The sequence below is a fragment of the Oratosquilla oratoria genome, chromosome 24 (assembly GCF_046742065.1).
Source record: "Oratosquilla oratoria isolate Oo_2021 chromosome 24, ASM4674206v1, whole genome shotgun sequence".
In the NCBI taxonomy this organism is placed as follows: domain Eukaryota; kingdom Metazoa; phylum Arthropoda; class Malacostraca; order Stomatopoda; family Squillidae; genus Oratosquilla; species Oratosquilla oratoria.
The window spans coordinates 31,479,682-31,504,369 of NC_134800.1; the positions used below are offsets into that span (position 1 = coordinate 31,479,682).

At 39.6% G+C, this 24,688-nt stretch overlaps 1 protein-coding gene across 10 annotated transcripts in view; it reads right to left on the reverse strand.

Moving 5' to 3' along the window:
- Positions 1-24,688, reverse strand: part of Zir (dedicator of cytokinesis) — a 661,124-nt gene that overhangs the window by 478,980 nt on the left and 157,456 nt on the right. For all 10 annotated transcript variants that reach the window (XR_012967574.1, XR_012967573.1, XR_012967577.1 and 7 more), the window contains 2 exons: positions 5,884-6,072; positions 5,442-5,545 (listed from right to left, as the gene is read on the reverse strand). Coding sequence is in view for 2 of the 10 variants with exons in the window: in XM_076207846.1 (XP_076063961.1) it covers positions 5,442-5,545; positions 5,884-6,072 (293 nt within the window). In the remaining 8 variants the exon portion in view is untranslated. The remainder of the gene's footprint in view (positions 1-5,441; positions 5,546-5,883; positions 6,073-24,688) is intronic.

Here is a 24,688-nt window from a genome sequence, read left to right on the forward strand (position 1 = left end):
AAAAAAAAAAAAAAAAAAAAAAAAAAAATATATATATATATATATATATATATATATATATATATATATATTATAATTTAATAAGAACAATCAAAGTGGCATTCACATACCTGGATGAAGAAATGGTGAAGAAAATTCTAATCACTGATAAGACCAAGATTGGAATATGCTGCAACGATGTGGTCACCAAGTACAAAAAAAAAAAAAAAAAAAAATGTATAAAAAAAATTGAAAGAATACAAAGAGCAATTACAAAATTGGCACCAACACTCTCAAAACTATCATATGAAGAGAGACTAGCAAAACTTGAACTACAGACACTAGAGCAAAGAAGAGAGAGAGGAGATTTGATAGCTATTTACAGAATCATGAAAGGCATAGAAATTATTGATAGAGAGAATCTGATAAAATGGGATGATAGAAATACAAGAGGGCACAGAAAGAAAATCAAGAAAGACAGCTATAGAAGAGATGTGAAAAAAAAACAGCTTTCCTCACAGAATAATAGACAGTTGGAACAAGTTAGATGAGAAAGTAGTGTGTGCAAAAACAATACATGAATTTAAAAATAGTTTAGATAAAATGAGATATGAAGACGGGACACCACGAGCATAGCTCCCCTTCTCGTAAAATACAACTAGGTAAATACAACTTGGTAAATACATTTAAACTCTTCCTCTCTTATGTTCCATGTTTCTGCCCTGTACAGTGCTGTCGGCACAATCATTCCTTCATATAATCTCCTCTTAGTATTCATTCCCAAATGTCTATTTTTCATTACACTTTTTAATCCACAGACCTTGATAAATAACTTCAACCACTCCTGGAAGCACAAAATCCAACAGGAAAAGGCCACATATAATTTCTAACTTAGGACCAAACAAACTGCCAAACAACTTGATGACTTTTAGACTAATATCCCAACATTTCACCATATCCAAACTGATGGAGAGACTCTCTTTAAAGACCTGAACAAATCTGGCCACCTCCCATAACCAATATGGATTCACAGAGGGACACTCCACTTGCATCCCTCTGATAAACATCCCCCAACAAGAAATTTACCAAGGAAGCACAGCCATAAAAAAGTTATTTTGGTACTAAAGATAAATGAGGCATTCAATTAAATCCAGTCACATATAATACATACAACAAAAGGCCTTTTCTTCCTTCAAGGGGGGTGGACAAGTCAAAGCATACACCCATCTCACACCCATCCAAAAATCCATTTATTGTCCCTCTTATCTTAACAGCTTATCGATGACAGGTCATCTGTCCCTTACCGCATTGCTTGGGTCAGAGGCAATACAGCAAGACATAGTATTTTCACAGCAGAGCCTGAGAACTGGAGTTTGGGAAGGTATGTGATAGGGGGAAATTGAAAGCAAATACAAGTAAAAACAAAGTGATGAAATATACAAGGGGTGTAGGTGGCACCATGTTAGAAGTAAATCATAGAGGAGAGAAGCTGGAGGAAGTTGTTGTTGTTGTTGTTGTCATTCCCTAGACTGTCTGTCCGAGCAGTCCCGTCTCCCCAAGGAATGCCACAGCCAAAACTGGGTTTTCCCACAAATCCTTTATAGAGTGTATTTTGTGTTGTTTGCGTGCATGATTGTGTATAATGCAGTCTTCCATTATGTGTTGTATAGTATGGGGTGAAGTGTTACATCCTGGACAGCTGTTCACAATGCGGTCATCCAGCCTCTTCTGGTAGCTAAGAAGTGCTGGGTGGTGGCCGCACCGCAGTCTGGCCAGGTGGACTATGTCCTTTCGTGGGAGAGAGGATTCAGAAGGGTGGATATCAGGGGGTCTGGCATGCAGCAATGTGTTGTCTTTCAGTGTGTTAATGGAGCGGTGAGTGATATGATTATGAATATGTTTCCAGAGGCTGGTATTTGGTGGTTGTGGAGGAAGAGAAGAGAGTATCTGTGTGTGGTACAGGTCTTTGGGTGTTGTTTTAATGTTTCTTGGTGTGTGTGGGTGTTCTGCTATGTAGTGTAGCGGGTGTGAAGTGTTTGTGGTGGCTGCGGCAAGTGTTTGTGTGCCTCTCCTGTCGAGGTGGTCCTTGACTTTGAGGACTTTTGTTTCATGGTGTAAATGGTCTGTAGGTGTTGTATTTGTGCAGCCTGTAATTGTTTTTAGGGCTTTGTTTTGTATGATTTGAAGGTTGTTGTGGTGTGTCTCACTGAGATTAGGAGCCCATGCAGGACTTGCACAATTCATCACTGAGCGTATGCATTGTTTGTACATTGTTGTATTAGTTTCTTTTTGTCCAAATGTTGTTCCAGTGATTGACTTAAGTGCGTTAAGTCTAGGTGTGCATTTGTTTTTTATGTTTGTGATGTGTTGTTTGAAAGACATGGATGTATCGTATGTTACACCAAGAATTTTCGGTGTGTTTGTGTGTGGTATTAGAGTGTTGTTGATGTAGAGATGAGGTATGTATTTGTGTTCTTTTGTCCAGTTGGTGAGAAGTGTTGCTGTAGATTTGGTTGGAGCTATTTTGAGTCTGTTTGTGATGAACCATGTGTTGAGTGTATCAAGGTATGGCTGGATTATTTCTGCAGCTTTGTCTGTGTTATGATGTGTGCATGTGATTGTTATGTCGTCTGCGTAGCAAGAGATTTGTATTTCTGAGGTGTCTGGTGTGGGTATGTCATGCATGTATAGATTAAAGAGCGTGGGGGATAGAACAGAGCCCTGTGGTACTCCATTCTTAATGTTTCTGATGTGCAATGATTGGCCATTATATGACACATAAGCATTCCTACCTGCCAGATAATTGGCCAGCCATCTTTTGGTGTTATTGTGCATGTCTGTGTTATATATTTTATTTGTTAGATTGTGGCGGGGGATAGCATCTAAAGCTTTACTAATGTCTAATGTTATAAGAAGTGTTCTGTGGTGGGGCCTATCTGAATTGATGCCATCTAAAATTCTTTGTGTGAGGTTTATCAGAAGAGTGTTTGTGGAGTGTAGTGGCCTAAAACCGTGTTGTGAGTCAGCAAGGGGAATATGTTGAAGTATTAGGCGTTCAATGACTTTAGAGGGGGTGCAGAGAAGTGTGATTGGGCGGTGCGATGATGGGATTGTTGGGTCTTTGTTTGGTTTTGGAATGGTGATTATTTTACCATGCTTCCAGATGTCGGGTATAGTGTTGTGTGAATAGCTGTAGTTTGCAATGTTTGTGAGTGTGTGTATACCTTGTGGTCCAATGTGTTTTAGGTGGATGTTACTTATGTTATCAGGGCCACAGGCAGATGAGTGCTTGAGATTATGTATTATATGTTTTGTCTGACTCTCTATGAAGGGTGTATAGTCTGAGTCTGTGGGGAAGTCTTTCTTACGTCAAATAGTACATCGGTCGTCAGGGTGAGAAGTGAGATGGCTTGTCTGTGCAAAATGATTTATGAGTGTGTTTGCTTGTTGTCTGTTTGAGGGTAGATTGTCTGTTGTTGTGATTATTGCTGCATGAGAGCGTGTTGTGTTACTGTTGGATAGTGTAATGCTGTTGAGTGTTTTGTACAATTTGCTGGTGTTTGTTTTGTGATCAAGTGTATTGATAAAATTTTGCCAATTTTGTGTTTTTTGTTTGTGTATTTTATTGGCAATCACAGTGTTTAGTGTTTGTATTTGGTCTGCTATGTTTTGAGGGATAGGTGTGGGGGTATTGTGTTTAAGTGCGTCTCGTTGTCTAATGAGGCCTTGGATTTCTGGTGTGAAGTTGGGGTTGTGTGATTGTCTGTTGCCTCTAGGGATGTATCTCTTGTCTGCGTTTTGTATGATTGTATTAAAAGTGTGCACAGCATTGTTTATGTTTGTGATTGGTGTACTGTTAAGTGTTTCAAAATGTTGTTCTGTCTCTTCAGTAAAAGCTTCCCAGTTAGCTCTCTTGTAATTGGTGTATGTCTGTCTGTGGCCAACTGGGGTGCATCTTGTTTTGGTGGTGATGATTGGATGGTGGTCAGAACCAAGGGTTGCATGTGGCATGAATTGGAGGAGTTGGGATGCAGGTAGACTGTAGAGTGACAGAAGCAGATAAAATGTCTTGGGAACTGAAAAGTGTCATGAGAAATAGGCATCTGGGATTAGATGCAAAGAGATTATATGAAGAGGTGATTGTGCCTACAACACTTTATGGGACAGAGACTTGGAATTTAAGAGAGGCAGAGAAGTTTAAATGTGTCTGAGATGAAATGTCTGAGAAATATAGTGGGGGTTACAAGGTTGGACAGAGTGAGGAATGAGGAGGTGAGGAGGAGAGTAGAGACAGAAAAGGAGCTGGCAGATAGGATTGATGAAATATCATTGGGATGGTTTGAGCACATGGACAGTATGAGTTAAGAAAGATTTGCAAAAAGAGTGTGGATAGCAAAGGTGGATGGAGTGAAGTTGAAGGGACATAAGAACAGGTGAGTCTACAAGAAACCATAAGGCCTGCACAAGGTATTTCCATGTTCATTTCCACCTATCATCCTTATCCAAAAATCTATCACATCTTCTCTAAAAACAACCAAATGGATGACCAAAAATTAAATGGATGGATAGAGTGAAAGAGGCTATGAGCAAGAGGAAATATCTGTTGAACAGGGAAGGGATAAGTGTTGAGTGGGAAATGGTTATGTATGGATAATATTTTGATGCAATCCAAAGAGATTTCTCCTTGTCTTCTCTACTTTCTGCATGAGAGGACAAGGAGGCAGAGTCATCATATAAATGAGGTAGCCTTGTTGTGGATGTATTGTGTCTTGCTGCATGGCTTCTTACCTGGGCAATAGGCACGAGACAGGAAAGACCCTTCATCCATGAGGAGCTAAGATGAGGGGGAAATGATGGGTGGTGGATGGAAGTGGAATGGGTGAGAGTGAGTGCATACCTTGGCTGGGTAATTCCCTTATAAGGGGGATAAGGCCCTTGCTATAGATTGATAATACTACTACAACACAATATGTAATGCCATCCACTCAATTGTGTAAACAGACAGACAGTTCTGGTTGGTCAGGAGCCTACTGGATTGACTGTCCCCTACCACCAGTGTGCAAATGTGTGTCAAAACTGAACAAAAGAATTCACCTACATAGACTGCTGTAGCCAATACACAACACTTAGGCATATCAACATAGAGTAGATAATATTACAGAGGACATGTATTCAATCTGAAGGCTGCCTCACATAGACCATGCACACATTTACACTGTTCAACACTGGCAATACACAGACATGACTACATATCTAGGGTGGATGACCTCTGGCAGCAGCCTAAGAGGGCAATCATTTTCCTCTGTAACTCCAATGTCATAATCCAACGACATTGAAGGTCAACAAACAACAACATTCTCTAGCATGTTTCCTTCCTCAACACTTAATGTCCAAGAAATTGAAATATCTAAACATTCAATGGAACAATTTCAATCTCTCAGGTAAAGAATGACAAAACTTACGCTTTTTTAAGTTCTATCTCCATGTTAGCTTCTCCAATTCTGGCTGGAATGCTGCCTTCTTCCACCATTTTGCATAGATGAAACAGTCTATCTATGTATTTGTCCTGCCATGAAGGAAAATACAGATTTATCAAGTAAAAATAAAGCATACATTTAACCAATACTGTATCATAAATTTTTGTACAATTATTGAGAAACACCCTTCTGCCTTATGTCTACCTTTCATTTTCTTTTTAAACTTTTTCAGCTTAAAGCTGTTAATTACTGTGCAAGGTAGTCTGGAATTGATGCCTTTGTCAGAGTTTGGTGTTTATGACCAACCTTCAGTGTATGCCTTTGCTGTACCAGGAATTAAATCACCACCCATCTAACTTCTTCATACAATTTAGACAAACCTTCCTATCTTCATTCCCCATTGAGGCATACATTATGTTCAACTTACCTGAGCATGTATGGAAGACACTGAATCAACCACAACTGTGAAGAGTCCCTTGTGGTTGTCTACCCATTTGGTGCCTGGCAGCTGGATCTCTGCAGTGATGTAGGAGTAATTGGAGGGAGGTCTTTCCATCATTACTGGCAGGCAATATTCACCCGTTTGTAAGCAACCATCACGAAACACTGGCAGCCACTGTTCAGTAATATAGATAAATGAATAAATATATACATAAATAATTAAATGCATGGATAAATAAGTCCCTTACCATCTTTTCATCATATGCACCTTTTACATTTTCTGTTTTATCCGACTCACCCCCTCACTGATGGAGAACTTTGAAAATAATAAAAAGATGTTTTGGAAGGAATTGAAAAGAGTGAGAGGGATGAGTCAGATAGAGTAAAAAAGGTAAAATGTATAGGCAGAAGGTTGTTAATGGATGTAAAGGTGGTAAGAGAAAGATTTGAAAGTTCCATGTTTCTGCCACTAACAGTGCTGTCAACACAATCACTCCTTCATATAATCTCCTCTAAGTATCCATTCCCAAATATCTATTTCTAATTATACTTTTTAATTCACCATGGCATTTAATTGCTTCTCTCAATCTACATTCTATTGCCACCTCCACTCCTCCCTTTCCTGCCATATTCGCATCCAAGTATCTAAAACTATCCACTTCCTCCAGTCTCTCTCAATGCTCACTTCCAATTTCCTGCCATCCTCTCCCCTTGTACATTTCATCACTTTACTTTTACCCACATTTATCTTCAACTTCCTTCTTTTGCACACCTTCCCAAACTCCATCAACTTCCTTTATCTCTTCTCTGATCCTGCTACAAGCACAGTGTCATCAGCAAACAACAACTGGCTTATCTCCCATTTTTCTCCATCTTCTTTAACCATCTCCAATCCCCAGCCCATTACCCTTGCATTTACCTTTCACACCACCCCAACCATGTATAAATTGAACAGCCATGGTGACATGACACATCCCTGGCCAAGTCCTATCTTACTTCAAACCACTCTCTCTCTTCATTTCTAATTCTAATACAGGCTCTAATCTCATAAAAACTCTTGACTGCTCTTAACAGCTTTCTTCCTATCCTATATATCTGCAGTACCTTCCACAGTGCCTTCCTCTCTACCCTGTCATAAGCCTTTTCTAAATCCATAAAAGCACAAAAAACATCCTTGCCTTTTCCTAAAGCCTTCTCACATATTTGCCTTACCACAAAAATCTGATCCATACAACCCCTACCTTTCCTATACCCACAATGTTCCTCTCCAGTTACTCCCTTTGTTCATCTCCTAATCCTCTCAATCAAAACCCTCCCAAACACTTTCCCAACTACACTCAACAAACTGATCCCTCTGAAACTACTATATTCACACTTGTCCCCTTTTCCCTTGTAAAGTGGAACTATACAGACACTCCTCCAGTCCTCTGGCACTCTACCCTCTTTTAGATAAACATTAAACCTCACCAACCAGTCCATAATCACTGTACTTCCATTTTTTAGACACCACATGATACCCATCTAACCCAGGTGCCTTACCTGTTCTCATGATTTTGATAACTGCTTTCATCTCATCTTTTCTTACTTCTCCTCATTTTCCTCATTCATCACTGTCATTTTCCTTTCCAACTACACTCAACAAATTGACCCCTCTAAAATTACTACAATCACAGTCCTCTGGCACTCTCCCTTCCTTAGACATGCATTAAATAACCTCACTAGCAACTCCACTAACTGTACCTCCCTTCTTCAGACACCCTTCCACCTCAAATGCCTTACCTGCTCTCATAATTTTCAAAGCTCCTTATACCTCATCTTTTCTTATATTTCTTCCATTTTCCTCTCCCATTATCATAATTTTCTTAGCTCCTCCCACTGTCACAATCAATTGTTCCCTATCATCCCCTACATTCGACAACTCTAAAATATTCTTCCCTTCTTCCCTTTACTGCATTCACTTCCACTAATATCTATCCATCTGTACCTACTTCCTTTTCCTCTGCCTGACTCACCCCATCTTATTCTGTTAACTTCCAAAACATTTTTTTTATTTTCAAAAATTTCTGTCATATTCAGACCCAATTTTATATCTGCTCTCCTCTTTGTCTGCTATCCTTTATTTTATGTTTTGCTTCTCTCATTTTCCCTTTGTAACTCTCACTTCCTGAGTCCTACTTTGCAACCAATCCCTAAATACTCGCTTTTCTTCCCCTACCACCTTCACTTCTTGATCCCACCACTCACTACCCTTCATTCTATTCCCTCCCGTCCACCTCATTCCAAATACAGGAGTCCCTCAAATAACGCAGATTTGAATAACACGGATTCAATCATAAGCGGATTTTATTTCAAAACCATCTCAAATGTAGAGAACCGTTTTAAAATTCGCGCTAAGTCGGGAACACATACGCACACACGCAGCAACATCGCAAACATTTGTAGTGACTGCTTTCTATTTTACCATATACAGTCGATCCTCATATAACGCGGTCATTATGTACACTGGGAACTGCTCAAACAAGGGTGTGGGGTGAGGGGATAGCCATGGGTGGCTGCCTGCGGTTACATGTCAACCTCCGAGTACTGATGCAGGAGGGAGGGAAGGGAGGAGAGGGGGAGTAGGGGGGTAGCCAACAATTCCACCACCTGCGCCGTGCTATCATGAAATTTTACCGCCCTAACCTGTTGAAGTGTAATGTTTCTTTCGTTTGGAACACGACTAATAAGTCTGATAATGACTGCGCTTGTCGTGTCTTAATTTCTCTTATCAGGTTCTTGTTGTTACTGGCGGTGGTGGTTTGGGAGATCAAAAACAGACATATACACGCTTACACACGTGTAGACACGCACACATAGACACGTGTTAGATAACCAGTGTATGTTGTGAATGCGCGTGCGTGTACACACAAATACGAACACAGACACACGCACATACATGCTTACTTGTACATGTGAACGCAGACACATACACACAGGCACGCAAACAAACACACATGCCACACACACATACATACCCCACATACACACACATATACATACGGCACATACACACACACGTGTATACGCCACATACACACACATATGTATATACGCCACATACACATATGCATATATGCCACATACACACGTATATACGCACAAATACATACATATGCCACAAATGGCACAAACATACACCACATACACACGCACACACACACACACACGCATGCACTTTCAACGAACGGACGGCTTGGCGAACGCTCAGAAGAAAAGTGCAGATGGGGGGTACCTAGGCAAAGAGAAGGGCCTGTGTGTATGAGCAGGGGGGGGGGGAATTGCTCGTGGAGGTAGTGGGAAAGTAAGGAAAGAGGAAAAGGGGAGGGATTACTGGGGAAATGGAAGGTAATGAGGATGGGAGGACTTTGCCCAGGCAGACGGGCGAAAGGTCAACATGAAACGACTGAGTGAGGATGAAATGGCAAATAAAAATGTAAAGATTAGAAGTATAGAGAGGAGAAATACAGTAGAAAGTGACGAGAATATGTTCCAGGGATTTAAAGAGGGTGGGGGGGACACAACCCCCCCCAGACTGATAAGACTAGAGGAGAGAGTTGATAAGGTGATCGAGGACTTGGAACGTAAGTTAGGTAATGTAGGCTCCATTTTCCAAAGAATTGAAAGGTTGGAACAACTAGAGAAGGCTAACAGAAACTTAACTGAAGAAGTAGAGGACCTAAAAAGACAGTTAGGAAATGTAAAGGAGGAGAATGAGAAATTGAAGAAGAATAGTAATGAAAACAGTGAGAAAATAGCTACAGAAGCTAAAAATTGGAGAATAACTCAAGAAGGGAATAAGGTTTCATTCACTGACATAGTCAAACAGCAATTGAAAGAACATAATGAAGACTCAGTTATTAAAGTGATGAGACAGAAGGAGAATATAGTAAGAGAATTAGCTGACAAAAAGAAATGTATAATTATATTAGGAATGGAAGAGAAACATAACCCAGATAGAACCGCAAGAATCAAGGAGGAAAATGAAAGGGTAAGCAGTTTATTAAAATTAGTCCAGGAAGATGAACCAGAAATTATAAAGGAAATTGAGGAAAAATTCAGACTCGGAAAATATAGTACAGATAAGACCAGACCAATTAAGATTAAATTCAGGTCACAAACAACGGCAGAGAAAATTCTATCCAAGACAGGGAAACTAGCAACAAATGATCAATATAAAAAGGTATGGATAAAAAGAGAAATGAATAAGGAGGAAAGAGAGGCAGAAAAGCAGAAAAGAATTGAAGCTAAGGCAAAAAACGAGGAAAGAACGGAGTCAGAGAAAGAGAGATTCTATTGGAGAGTAGTGAACATGAAAATAAAGCAGTTCGACATACTAAAGAAAAACATAAGGGAAACAGAGAACACAATGGAAGTGGCAGAAAACTAAGAGTGTCTTACACAAATATAGATGGATTGATAACAGGATTGAATGAACTGAATGATTATTTGAAAGAAAAAGAACCGGACATAATGGGAATTGTAGAAACAAAATTAAAAGGCCCACTACCACCCAACAGTGTAGGACATGATACATACAATTATTGGATTAGAAACAGAGAGAAAAAACAAGGGGGTGGAGTTATGTTCCTGACAAAGAAGGATATAAACGTGAAAGGTGTCATATATGGAAAGAATACAGTAGAGATGATTATGATAGAAGTGGAAGACCGAGATAAGAAGAGCAGAAAATTTGTGATCAACTATGTGCCTCCGAAAACAGCCTCATGGGAGGAGAGTGAATATAAAAGTATGTTAGAGGACACAAAGATAGCATTAACTAAAATAATGGAAGACGGAGGAAGAATAGTTATGATGGGCGACTTTAATTGCAAAGAAATCTGCTGGGAAGAAATGACAGCAAAGAGTGGTGATGACTCATGGGGAAATGCTCTACTTGAGATGATTACTGACCATTCAATGACACAATGGATACAAGAGAACACTAGGTATAGAAATGAAGAAGAACCATCGAGGCTAGACTTAATAATTACATCTGAACCTAGAATAGTGGACAAGATTGAATATAAAACACCAATAGGTAAAAGTGACCACATATTGATTGAACTGGAACTTAATGAAGAAAAATATATGAAAAGAAATGAACAATATAGAAAAGGAAGAATGATGTATGAAAAAACAAACTTTGATAAAATAAGAGAATTCTTCCAACAAGAAAACTGGGAAGAAATATACAAAGAAGAAACATCAGTGGAAGAGAAATGGAATATTTTGACAAAAATTTACAAAGAAGGAGTGGAAAAGTATGTCCCAAGACAAAAACAAGAAAAAGAATATGTAAAATGCTGGTACAACAAAAGTTGTAGGGAGTTAAAAGACAAAAGAGACAAAGCCTGGACCAGATGGAAAAAAGACAGAAGACCTGAAAAATGGAAAATATATACTGGTTATAGAAATGAATATGTACAAAAGTGCAGAGAGGAAAAAAGAAAATATGAAAAAGATGTTATAGAAAAGTGTAAAGATCAACCAAAACTATTCTACAGATTTGTAAACAATAAACTGAAAAACAAACAAGACTTGGAGAAATTAAGACAAGGGGGAGTTGAATACACTGAGGAAATGGAAATGGCAGAAATTATGAACAAACATTTTAAATCAGTGTTTACAAGGGAAAATATACAACCTGAAGAGATTGAGTGGAAGGAAAAAGTCCCCCCTATGGAAGAAATAGAAGTAACGAAGAATGAAATATTGACACACTTGGGTAATTTTGATGTCAGAAAATCGCATGGGCCAGATGAAATAGCAAACTGGATTCTGAAAGAATGTAGGAATGAACTGGCAGACAAAATACATAGCATAATAAGCAGTTCCTTAAAAGAAGGAAAAGTTCCAGAAGATTGGAAAAAAGCAAATATAGTACCTATATATAAAGGAGGAAATAAAGAAGAACCTACCAACTATAGACCAGTCTCTCTAACAAGTACAATAGCAAAAATATGTGAAAGAATTATCAAAAGTAGATGGGTAAAATACTTGGAAAAAAACAACGTACTAAATCCAAGGCAATTTGGATTCAGACAAGGACGATCATGCGTCACCAATTTAATATGTTTCTATTCAAGGCTAATAGATATAATACAAGAAAGAGATGGATGGGCTGATTGTGCATTTCTAGACCTAAAAAAAGCTTTTGACAAAGTACCACATAAGAAGTTGCTTAAGAAATTAGAATATGAAGGAGGAATACAAGGTAAATTGCTAAATTGGATGGAAGACTTTTTGCAAGAAAGAAAAATGCGAGTAGTGATAAGAGATCAGCACTCAAAATGGAATGAAGTAATAAGCGGTGTCCCGCAGGGAACAGTTCTGGCCCCAATAATGTTTGCTATATATATTAATGATATGGATGAAGGAATTGAAAGCTATATGAGCTTCTTTGCAGATGATGCAAAATTACTGAAAAGAGTGAAAACTGAAGAAGATTGTGAATCACTACAGAGAGATCTAAATAAAGTACAAGAATGGAGTAGGAAGTGGGAGATGGAGTTCAATACAAAAAAGTGTAGTATAATGGAATTTGGAAAAAGCAAAAACAGAATAACAGGATCATATAATTTGGGAGAAGAAGGAATAAAAAAAGTAGAAAATGAGAGGGACCTGGGAGTCATTGTTATGAATAATATGTCACCTGAGAAACATATAAATAAGATTTTTGGAGAAACTTATAATTTAATAAGAACAATCAAAGTGGCATTTACATACCTGGATGAAGAAATGGTGAGGAAAATCCTAGTCACCCTGATAAGACCAAGATTGGAATATGCAGCAACGATATGGTCACCAAGTACAAAAAAATGTATAAAAAAACTTGAAAGAATACAAAGAGCAATTACAAAACTGGCACCAACACTCTCAAAACTATCATATGAAGAGAGACTACAAAAACTTAAACTACAGACACTAGAGCAAAGAAGAGAGAGAGGAGATTTGATAGCTATTTACAGAATCATGAAAGGCATAGAAATTACTGATAGAGAGAATCTGATAAAATGGGATGACAGAAATACAAGAGGACACGGAAAGAAAATAAAAAAAGACAACTATAGAAGAGATTTGAAAAAGAACAGCTTTCCTCACAGAGCAATAGACAGTTGGAACAAGTTAGATGAGAAAGTGGTGTGTGCAAAAACAATACATGAATTTAAAAATAGTTTAGATAAAATGAGATATGAAGACGGGACCTCACGAGCATAGCTCCCCTTCCCGTAAAATACAACTAGGTAAATACAACTAGGTAAATACACTTCAGCGAATGGACGGCTTGGATGACGTTCTGAAGAAAACTGAAGTCTGTGGATCCCAACGCAAAGAGAAGTGCCTAGTGTTTTTGCAGGGTGGGGGGGAAATTGCTCGTGGAGTAGTGGGAACGTAGGGAAAGAGGAAAAGGGGAGGGATTACTGAGGGAAATGGAAGGAAATGAGGAGGGAGTAGACTTTGCCCAGCCAGACAAGCGAAAGGTAAACAAAAGACTGAGTGAGGATGAAATGTCTAATAAAAATGTAAAGATTAGAAGTATAGAGAGGAGCAATACAGAAGAAAGTGACGAGAATATGTTCCAGGGATTTAAAGAGGGTGGGGGGGACACAACCCCCCCCCCCCCGACTGATAAGACTAGAGGAGAGAGTTGATAAGGTGATCGAGGACTTGGAACGTAAGTTAGGTAATGTAGACTCCATTTTCCAGAGAATTGAAAGGTTGGAACAACTAGAGAAGGCTAACAGAAACTTAACTGAAGAAATAGAGGACCTAAAAAGACAGTTATGAAATGTAAAGGAGGAGAATGAGAAATTGAAGAAGAATAGTAATGAAAACAGAGAGAAAATAGCTACAGAAGCTAAAAATTGGAGAATAACTCAAGAAGGGAATAAGGTTTCATTCACTGACATAGTCAAACAGCAATTGAAAGAACATAATGAAGACTCAGTTATTAAAGTGATGAGACAGAAGGAGAATATAGTAAGAGAATTAGCTGACAAAAAGAAATGTATAATTATATTAGGAATGGAAGAGAAACATAACCCAGATAGAACCGCAAGAATCAAGGAGGAAAATGAAAGAGTAAGCAGTTTATTAAAATTAGTCCAGGAAGATGAACCAGAAATTATAAAGGAAATTGAGGAAAAATTCAGACTCGGAAAATATAGTACAGATAAGACCAGACCAATTAAGATTAAATTCAGGTCACAAACAACGGCAGAGAAAATTCTATCCAAGACAGGGAAACTAGCAACAAATGATCAATATAAAAAGGTATGGATAAAAAGAGAAATGAATAAGGAGGAAAGAGAGGCAGAAAAGCAGAAAAGAATTGAAGCTAAGGCAAAAAACGAGGAAAGAACGGAGTCAGAGAAAGAGAGATTCTATTGGAGAGTAGTGAACATGAAAATAAAGCAGTTCGACATACTAAAGAAAAACATAAGGGAAACAGAGAACACAATGGAAGTGGCAGAAAACTAAGAGTGTCTTACACAAATATAGATGGATTGATAACAGGATTGAATGAACTGAATGATTATTTGAAAGAAAAAGAACCGGACATAATGGGAATTGTAGAAACAAAATTAAAAGGCCCACTACCACCCAACAGTGTAGGACATGATACATACAATTATTGGATTAGAAACAGAGAGAAAAAACAAGGGGGTGGAGTTATGTTCCTGACTAAGAAGGATATAAACGTGAAAGGTGTCATATATGGAAAGAATACAGTAGAGATGATTATGATAGAAGTGGAAGACAGAGATAAGAAGAGCAGAAAATTTGTGATAAATTATGTGCCTCCAAAAACAGCCTCATGGGAGGAGAGTGAACATAAAAGTATGTTAGAGGACACAAAGATAGCATTAACTAAAATAATGGAAGACGGAGGAAGAATAGTTATGATGGGCGACTTTAATTGCAAAGAAATCTGCTGGGAAGAAATGACAGTAAAGAGTGGTGATGACTCATGGGGAAATGCTCTACTTGAGATGATTACTGACCATTCAATGACACAATGGATACAAGAGAACACTAGGTATAGAAATGAAGAAGAACCATCGAGGCTAGACTAAATAATTACATCTGAACCTAGAATAGTGGACAAGATTGAATATAAAACACCAATAGGTAAAAGTGACCACATATTGATTGAACTGGAACTTAATGAAGAAAAATATATGAAAAGAAATGAACAATATAGAAAAGGAAGAATGATGTATGAAAAAACAAACTTTGATAAAATAAGAGAATTCTTCCAACAAGAAAACTGGGAAGAAATATACAAAGAAGAAACATCAGTGGAAGAGAAATGGAATATTTTGACAAAAATTTACAAAAAAGGAGTGGAAAAGTATGTCCCAAGACAAAAACAAGAAAAAGAATATGTAAAATGCTGGTACAACAAAAGTTGTAGGGAGTTAAAAGACAAAAGAGACAAAGCCTGGACCAGATGGAAAAAAGACAGAAGACCTGAAAAATGGAAAATATATACTGGTTATAGAAATGAATATGTACAAAAGTGCAGAGAGGAAAAAAGAAAATATGAAAAAGATGTTATAGAAAAGTGTAAAGATCAACCAAAACTATTCTACAGATTTGTAAACAATAAACTGAAAAACAAACAAGACTTGGAGAAATTAAGACAAGGAGGAGTTGAATACACTGAGGAAATGGAAATGGCAGAAATTATGAACAAACATTTTAAATCAGTGTTTACAAGGGAAAATATACAACCTGAAGAGATTGAGTGGAAGGAAAAAGTCCCCCCTATGGAAGAAATAGAAGTAACAAAGAATGAAATATTGACACACTTGGGTAATTTTGATGTCAGAAAATCGCATGGGCCAGATGAAATAGCAAACTGGATTCTGAAAGAATGCAGGAATGAACTGGCAGACAAAATACATAGCATAATAAGCAGTTCCTTAAAAGAAGGAAAACTTCCAGAAGATTGGAAAAAAGCAAATATAGTACCTATATATAAAGGAGGAAATAAAGAAGAACCTACCAACTATAGACCAGTCTCTCTAACAAGTACAATAGCAAAAATATGTGAAAGAATTATCAAAAGTAGATGGGTAAAATACTTGGAAAAAAACAACGTACTAAATCCAAGGCAATTTGGATTCAGACAAGGACGATCATGCGTCACCAATTTAATATGTTTCTATTCAAGGCTAATAGATATAATACAAGAAAGAGATGGATGGGCTGATTGTGCATTTCTAGACCTAAAAAAAGCTTTTGACAAAGTACCACATAAGAAGTTGCTTAAGAAATTAGAATATGAAGGAGGAATACAAGGTAAATTGCTAAATTGGATGGAAGACTTTTTGCAAGAAAGAAAAATGAGAGTAGTGATAAGAGATCAGCACTCAAAATGGAATGAAGTAATAAGCGGTGTCCCGCAGGGAACAGTTCTGGCCCCAATAATGTTTGCTATATATATTAATGATATGGATGAAGGAATTAAAAGCTATATGAGCTTCTTTGCAGATGATGCAAAATTACTGAAAAGAGTGAAAACTGAAGAAGATTGTGAATCACTACAGAGAGATCTAAATAAAGTACAAGAATGGAGTAGGAAGTGGGAGATGGAGTTCAATACAAAAAAGTGTAGTATAATGGAATTTGGAAAAAGCAAAAACAGAATAACAGGATCATATAATTTGGGAGAAGAAGGAATAAAAAGAGTAGAAAATGAGAAGGACCTGGGAGTCATTGTTATGAATAATATGTCACCTGAGAAACATATAAATAAGATTTTTGGAGAAACCTATAATTTAATAAGAACAATCAAAGTGGCATTTACATACCTGGATGAAGAAATGGTGAGGAAAATCCTAATCACCCTGATAAGACCAAGATTGGAATATGCAGCAACGATATGGTCACCAAGTACAAAAAAATGTATAACAAAACTTGAAAGAATACAAAGAGCAATTACAAAATTGGCACCAACACTCTCAAAACTATCATATGAAGAGAGACTACAAAAACTTAAACTACAGACACTAGAGCAAAGAAGAGAGAGAGGAGATTTGATAGCTATTTACAGAATCATGAAAGGCATAGAAATTACTGATAGAGAGAATCTGATAAAATGGGATGACAGAAATACAAGAGGACACGGAAAGAAAATAAAAAAAGACAGCTATAGAAGAGATTTGAAAAAGAACAGCTTTCCTCACAGAGCAATAGACAGTTGGAACAAGTTAGATGAGAAAGTGGTGTGTGCAAAAACAATACATGAATTTAAAAATAGTTTAGATAAAATGAGATATGAAGACGGGACCCCACGAGCATAGCTCCCCTTCCCGTAAAATACAACTAGGTAAATACATACATGCGGCTCTCGGTATTTAATATGGAAAGTCAGCATACGTGGATTTGGTCATACGCGGTAATTTCAGGAACCTAACCCCCTCGTTATTTGAGGGACTACTGTACCACCTTTGCACAACTTGTCACTTCCTCCTTGAAACACACCCAATCACTTCCTCTATTGATTCCTGAGTCTTACTTTGCAACCAATCCCTAAATACTCGCTTTTCTTCTCCTACCATCTTCACTTCTTGATCCCACCACTCACCATTCTTCATTCTATTCCCTCCCATCCACCTCATTCCAAATACCACCTTTGCACAACTTGTCACTTCCTCTTTGAAACACACCCAATCACTTCCTCTATTGATTCCTGAGTCCTACTTTGCAACCAATCCCTAAATACTCGCTTTTCTTCTCCTACCATCTCCACTTCTTGATCCCACCACTCACTATCCTTCATTCTATTCCCTCCCATCCACCTCATTCCAAATACCATCTTTGTACAGCTTGTCACTTCCTCCTTGAAACGCGCCCTCTCCACTTCTACTCCCACCTCTACTCTATCCTTCAACACTCACCACACCTCTTTCAGTTTCTCCTTGTACTCCTGCTCCTTTTCCTTTTCTTTTAAATCATTTACTAGTGCCTCTCCACCTTCTGCCCAATTCCTCTTTCTCCACCTATCCCCCACTCTCAATTTACCTTCCATTGAAAAATCATCTGGCTTTCCCCCACTCTCTTCTCTAAGAACATGAACATTCAGGGCTCTTCCTATCTTTCCTTTGGATACCACTACATTGCCCATTAATCCCTTATCAATCAGTTTTCCATCCAGTACCCTTTCTCATGCATACTCATGTTTCACTTTCTCTGTTAGCTACCATCAACTATCTAAACACATCACCACCAACTCTCCACTATAATTTTTACCTGGCACTCCAAACTTCCCAATCACTCCCTCTATTGATTCATCCCCTATTCTAGTATTGAGATCACTCAACACTCATTGACATATACTCAAAAGCCTCCCATTCCTCTACAATCTTCTCACTACAAGGCTTTTATGTGCATATAAAAACCCACATCTCCCATCCCAGTTTCACCTTCATCTCCCTTTCTGCTTAGTTTCATTTATTGCTAACACTCCATCTTCCCTCTCACAAACACACTGCCTATCTCTTCCCTTCTACTCTCATCTGTACCACAACCATGCACATTTAATGACCCAAATCTTGGGTTTTCAGTTAAAAATCTCCCAAACCCTCATGCTTTGATTTCTCATAGGTTCTAGATAGCAGGATACATAGTTCTGTCACTCCATCTCACTTTGTTGCCTTTTATGATATGCATGGGAAACATGGTGCATCAAAATATGATCCACAAAAAAAAAAAAAAAAAAAAAAAAATCTCCCTTCCTTGCTCATCCTTCACTCACCCCTATCCCCTGCCTTCTCCCTCCCTTCCTCAACAGACATTCCCTTCTTATACAGAGCCACTTTCCCCCAATCTATCCATCTCATCCTCGGTTGTATCCTCAAGTTCACTCCATCCACCTCTACCTTCCACACATTTTTTGCTAATCTTTCTTCACTAATTTTTTTCTACATGTCCAAACCACCCAAATAATCTTTAATCTGCCCTATCAGCCATCTATATGGAGCAGAAACATGGAACATAAGAGAGGAAGAGAGGAAGAGTTTAAATGTGTTTAAGATGAAAAGTATGAGAAGTATGGTAGGGGTTACTAAGCTGGATAGAGTAAGAAACGAGGAGGTGAGGAGGAGAGTGGGGGGTGGAAAGGAAGTTGGGAGATAGGGTTGATGAAAGAGTATTGGGATGGTTTGGATATATGGAAAGAATGAGTGAAGAAATATAAGTAAAAGAGGTGTGGAAGGCAGAGGTAGAGGGAGTGAACATGAAAGGTGACCAAGGATGTGATGGGTGGATGGAGTAAAATCAGCATTGGGAAAGAGGAAGGAAGGGAGAAGACAGAAGATAGGGGTGGGTGGAGAATGGTTGTGTATGGACGATGCTGTGGTGCATGGAGAGGAATGGGTGGGGGATGGGGGAGTTGAAGGAGTATGTGTGAATGATATTTTGATGCAGCCCAAAGGGATTTCTTCCCATCTTCTCTTTTTCTGCATTAGGGGATGAGGAGGGGGGGTTAATGATTAACCTCTTCACTCCGGGCCAAAATCTCGCGGGCAGCATTATCTGCCAGACGTACGATGTAATAATACTCGCATCATAAAATATAGTCACTGCTTATATCGATCGTTCTCTCTTTCACCCATGAATTTTGATAACCATAGAAAATCTGATGAAGACAGTTTAGAGAGTATGTCATTACACAGGGGGCAACTACAATAAATATAATCAAGACGCCGATATGGCAGCCTTGCATATCCATTTGCTCCTCATGCCGCCTACGTATGCGGCACCGAATGGAAGGGGTTAAATGAAGTGGCCTTGCTGTGGGTTGCTGTGTCTTGCTGCATTGCTTCTGACTCAGGGTAGTGGGTGAGATGCAGGGATGACCCATCATCCAGGAGGAGCCAAGAAAAGAGGGAGGGAGGGATAGTGAATGGGAGCTGAGTATGTGGGGATGAAATGGGTTTGAGTATATCTATGCCTTTGACTTTGGCTACCTCCTTTGTACATACATACATATACCAAAGGCTTTTTCCCCCTTACATGGGGGTTAGCCAAAAAGAAAAAGGCATAGAAATCACTCCCACCCATTTCATCCCCTACATATTCCACTCCCCTCCACCCTCCTCCCACCCTCTCATCTTGGCACCTCCTGGATGACAGGTCATCCCTGCATCCTGTCCACTGTCCTGGGTCAGAAGCAGTGTCGCAAGACACAGCACATCCACAGCAAGGCTGCTTCATTAATACGGCAACCCACCCTCTCTGTCCCCTCGTGCAGAAAAGTAGAAGACGGGGAGAAATCCCCTCGGGCTGCGTCAAATTATTTCTCATACATACTTCCCCACCCCCCATCCCCTACCCACTCCCCCTCATGCATCACAGCATCATCTATACACAACCCTTCTCCATTCATCCCTATCTTCTGTCCTCTCCCATCCTTCCTCACCAGCCATTCCTCTCTTTTGTAATGCCCCTTTTACCCCATCCATCCATCTCATCCTAGGATGCCCCCTCATATTCACTCCTTCCACATCTGCCTTCCACACCTCTTTTACTAGTCATTCCTCTCTTTTGTAATGCCCCTTTTACCCCATCCATCCATCTCATCCTAGGATGCCCCCTCATATTCACTCCTTCCCCATCTGCCTTCCACACCTCTTTTACTAGTCTTTCTTCATTCATTCTTTCCATGTGTCCAAACCATCCTAATACTCTTTCATCAACCCTATCTCCCAACTCTCTTTCCCCCCTTGTTCTCCTCCTCACCTCCTCATTTCTCACTCTATCTAGCCTAGTAACCCCTATCATACTTTTCAGACATTTCATCTCAAACACATTCAAACTCCTTTAATCTTCCTCTCTTATGTTCCATGTTTCTGCCCCATACAGTGCTGTTGGCATCACTCCTTCATATAACCTCCTCTTAGCATCCATTCCCAGATGTCTATTTTTCATTACACTTTTTAATCCACCAAGGCATTTACTCACTTCTCTCAATCTACATTCTACCTCCACCCCAACTCCTCCCTTTCCTGCCACATTCGTACCCAAGTATCTAAAACCATCCACTTCCTCCAGTCTATCTCCCTTAATGCTCACTTCCAGCCTGCTGTCACTCTCTCCCCTTGTACATCTCATCACCTTACTTTTGCCTACATTTATCTTCAGCTTCCTTCTTTCATACACCTTCTCAAACTCTGTCACTAACTTCCTCAAACCCTCCTCTGATCCTGCTACAAGTGCAGTGTCATCAGCAAACAACAACTGGTTTTCCCACTTTTCTCCATTTTCTGCAACCATATCCAACCCACCCCCCCACCCTTGCATTCACCTCTCACACCACCCCATCCATGTATAGATTGAACAGCCAGGGCGACATAACACATCCTTGACGGAGTCCCACCTTTACCTCAAACCATTCACTCTCTCCATTTCTAATCCTAACGCAAGCTCAACTACTCTCATAAAAGCTCTTGACTGCTCTTAACCCCTTCCATACGGTGCCGCAAACGTAGGTGGCATGAGGAGCAAGTGGATACGCGAGGCTGCCATATCGGCGTCTTGATTATATTTATTGTAGTTGCCCCTGCACAATGACATACTCTCTAAACTGTCTTCATCACATTTTCTATGGGTATCAAAATTCACGGGTGAAAGAGAGAACGATCGATATAAGCGGTGACTATATTTTATGATGCGAGTATTATTACGACACATCGTACGTCTGACAGCTAATGCTGCCCGCGAGATTTTGAACCATACTGAAGAGGTTAACAGCTTTCCTCCTATCCCATATATCTGCAGTACCTCCCACAGTGCCTTCCTGTCTACCCTGTCGTAAACCTTTTCCAAATCCATGAAAGCCCAAAAAACACCCTTACCTTTTCCTATAGCTTTCTCACATATCTGTCTTACCACAAAAATCTGATCTACACAACCCCTACCTGTCCTAAAACCACACTGTTCCTCACCAATTACTCCCTCTGTTCCTCTCCTAATCCTCTCAATCAAGATCCTCCCATGAGCCTTCCTAACTACACTCAACAAGCTGATCCCTCTGAAACTACTACACTCACACTTGTCCCCCTTTCCCTTGTAAAGCGGTAAGATACAGGCACTCCTCCAGTCCTCCAGCACTCTACCCTCTCTTAAACAAACATTAAATAACCTCACCAGCCAGTCCACCATAGCTGTACCTCCTTTCTTCAGACATTCTGCATGGCATCCATCCAACCCAGGTGCCTTACCTGCTTTCATTATCTTAACAGCTGCTTTCACTTCATCTTTCCCTATTTCTCCTCCATTTTCCTCACTCATCATTCTCATTTCCTTACCGCTTCCCACTGCAACTACCTTTCCCTCCCTATCCTCCTTCACATTTAGCAACTCCCTAAAATACTCTGCCCACTTTCCTCTCACTGCCTTCTCTTCCATCATCATCTCTCCATCTGCACCTTTTACCTTTTCTTCTCTACTTGATTCACCTCCTCTTCCTCTTTTAATTTCTTTCTAAAACATCTTTTTATTACTTTCAAAATTTTCTATTATACTCTTACCCCATTTCACATCTGCTCTCCTCTTTGCTTCCTTTATCTTATGCTTAGCTTCCTTTCTCTTTACTTTGTACCTCTCATACAATTCCCTCATCCTAATTTGTAGCCAATCTATGAATGCCTGCTTCTTCTTTTCTACACCCTTCTTTGCATCCTCATCCCACCTCTCACTACCCTTCCTTCTATTTTCTCCCATCCTCTTTGTTACACACACCATCTTTGCACACCTTATGACTCCCTCCTTGAACCATCCCCATTCCTCCTCCACTCCTAGTTCTACTCTGTCCTTCACTACTTCCCACTCCTCTCTCAGCTTCTTGTACTCATTCTCCTTTTCTTTCTCATTTAAGCAGTTCACTCTAAGTAACTCCCTACCTTCTGCCCTTTTCCTCTTTCTCCACTCTCAATTTACTTTCCACCAGAAAATGATCTGATATTCCCCCACTCTCTTCCCTTAGAACATGTACATCCTTAACTCTTCCTACCATACTCCTGGTCACCACTATATAGTCCATTAACGCTCTATCTCCCACCCTTCCATCCACCACCCTCTCCCATGTGTACTTATGCTTGACTTTCTTCCTAAACACTGTATTTGCTATCATCAACTCTCTTTCAAGACACATCTCCACCATCAATTCTCCACTACGATTTTTACCTGGAACTCCATACTTCCCAATCACTCTGTCTATTTGTTCATTTCCTACTCTAGCATTAAGGTCTCCCAATACAACTACATTGAAATTTCTCCCTAATCCCTCTATGCACTCATTTAAATATATCCAAAAAGCCTCCCTTTCCTCTACACTCTTCTCACTACCAGGCCTATATGCACTTACAAAAACCTACATCTCCCTTCCCAGCTTCACCTTCATCCACATCAACCTTGAAGAAACCTCCTTCCACTCCACTACACGTTTACCTATCTCTTCACTTACTAGTATAGCCACCCCTTCCCTCCCTCATCCACTCTTCACTCCTGAGAACCTGCCAACTACACTCCCAAACTCACACTCGCCCCTCCCTTTCATTTTAGTTTCACTCAAAGACAGCACATCAATCTTTCTTCTCACAAACATACTGTCTCTCTTCCCTTTTACTCTCATCTGTACCACATCCATGCACATTAAAAGACCCAAACCTCAGGGTACTGGTTGGAAAGCTCCCAGACCCTTTTATGTCTTTACTTTTTTAAGGAATGTCCCCTTTGGGGCTGCAGGTAGTAGGACTCCTCATCCCATCCTCATCCCGTTTTTTTGTTGCCTTTTACGACTCAAGTGGGAAGACTTGGTGGTAGCATTTTTTTCCCCCACTGCATGGTAGGCGTAAAAAGGAAATGAATATTCAGAGAAATGGTACAGGACAGTAACAAGGGGTTGGGGGACAGCATAACAGAGGGACAGTTCTAGTATAAAAATGTCATCATTTCTCTATGAACTGAGTTTTCCTCTATCGCAGATAAAATGATGTGTGGCTCTGGTCCGTAGGGGCGCCCCATATAGACCCTAAAGTATCAACTGCATGCTACTTTGCCAAAATAACATGCAGCCAATACCCCGGGGAAAAAGCCCTTGATGTATCGGCCTTAATGTATCATCTCCTTTTCCATCCCTGCTCTCCTCCTTACCTTTTCATTTCTCACCCTATCCAACCTTGTAATCCCCACCATACTTTTCAGACACTTCATCTCAACACATTTAAATTTCTCTCTGTTTCTCTTAAAGTCCAAGTTGCTGCCCCATACAGTGTCTTCAAGACAATCACCCCCTCCTTATAATCTTCTCTTTGCATCCATTTCCAGATGTCTATTTCTCATGACACTTTTGAATATCCAAGACATTTATTTGCTTCTCTCATTCTACAATTTACCTCCATCCCCACTCCTTCATTTCCTGCCACATGCAACCCCAAACACTCAAAACTATCCACTTCCTCCTGCCCCTCTCCTCTAATAATTACTTCTAAACTCACTAGCATCCTCTCCCCTTGTACATCGCATCACCTTATTTTTACCCACATTTACCTTTGTCTTTCTCCTATCTCATACCTTTCCAAATTCCATCACTGCTTTAATCCACCCTCTCACCCTGCCACAAGCATAGTGTCATTCATAAACAACAACTGGCTTACCTCCCATTTCTCTCCATTATCTTTAACCACTTCCAGTTGCCTCTTGTAAAAACTCTTGACTGCCCTTAACAGCTTTCCCCCAAT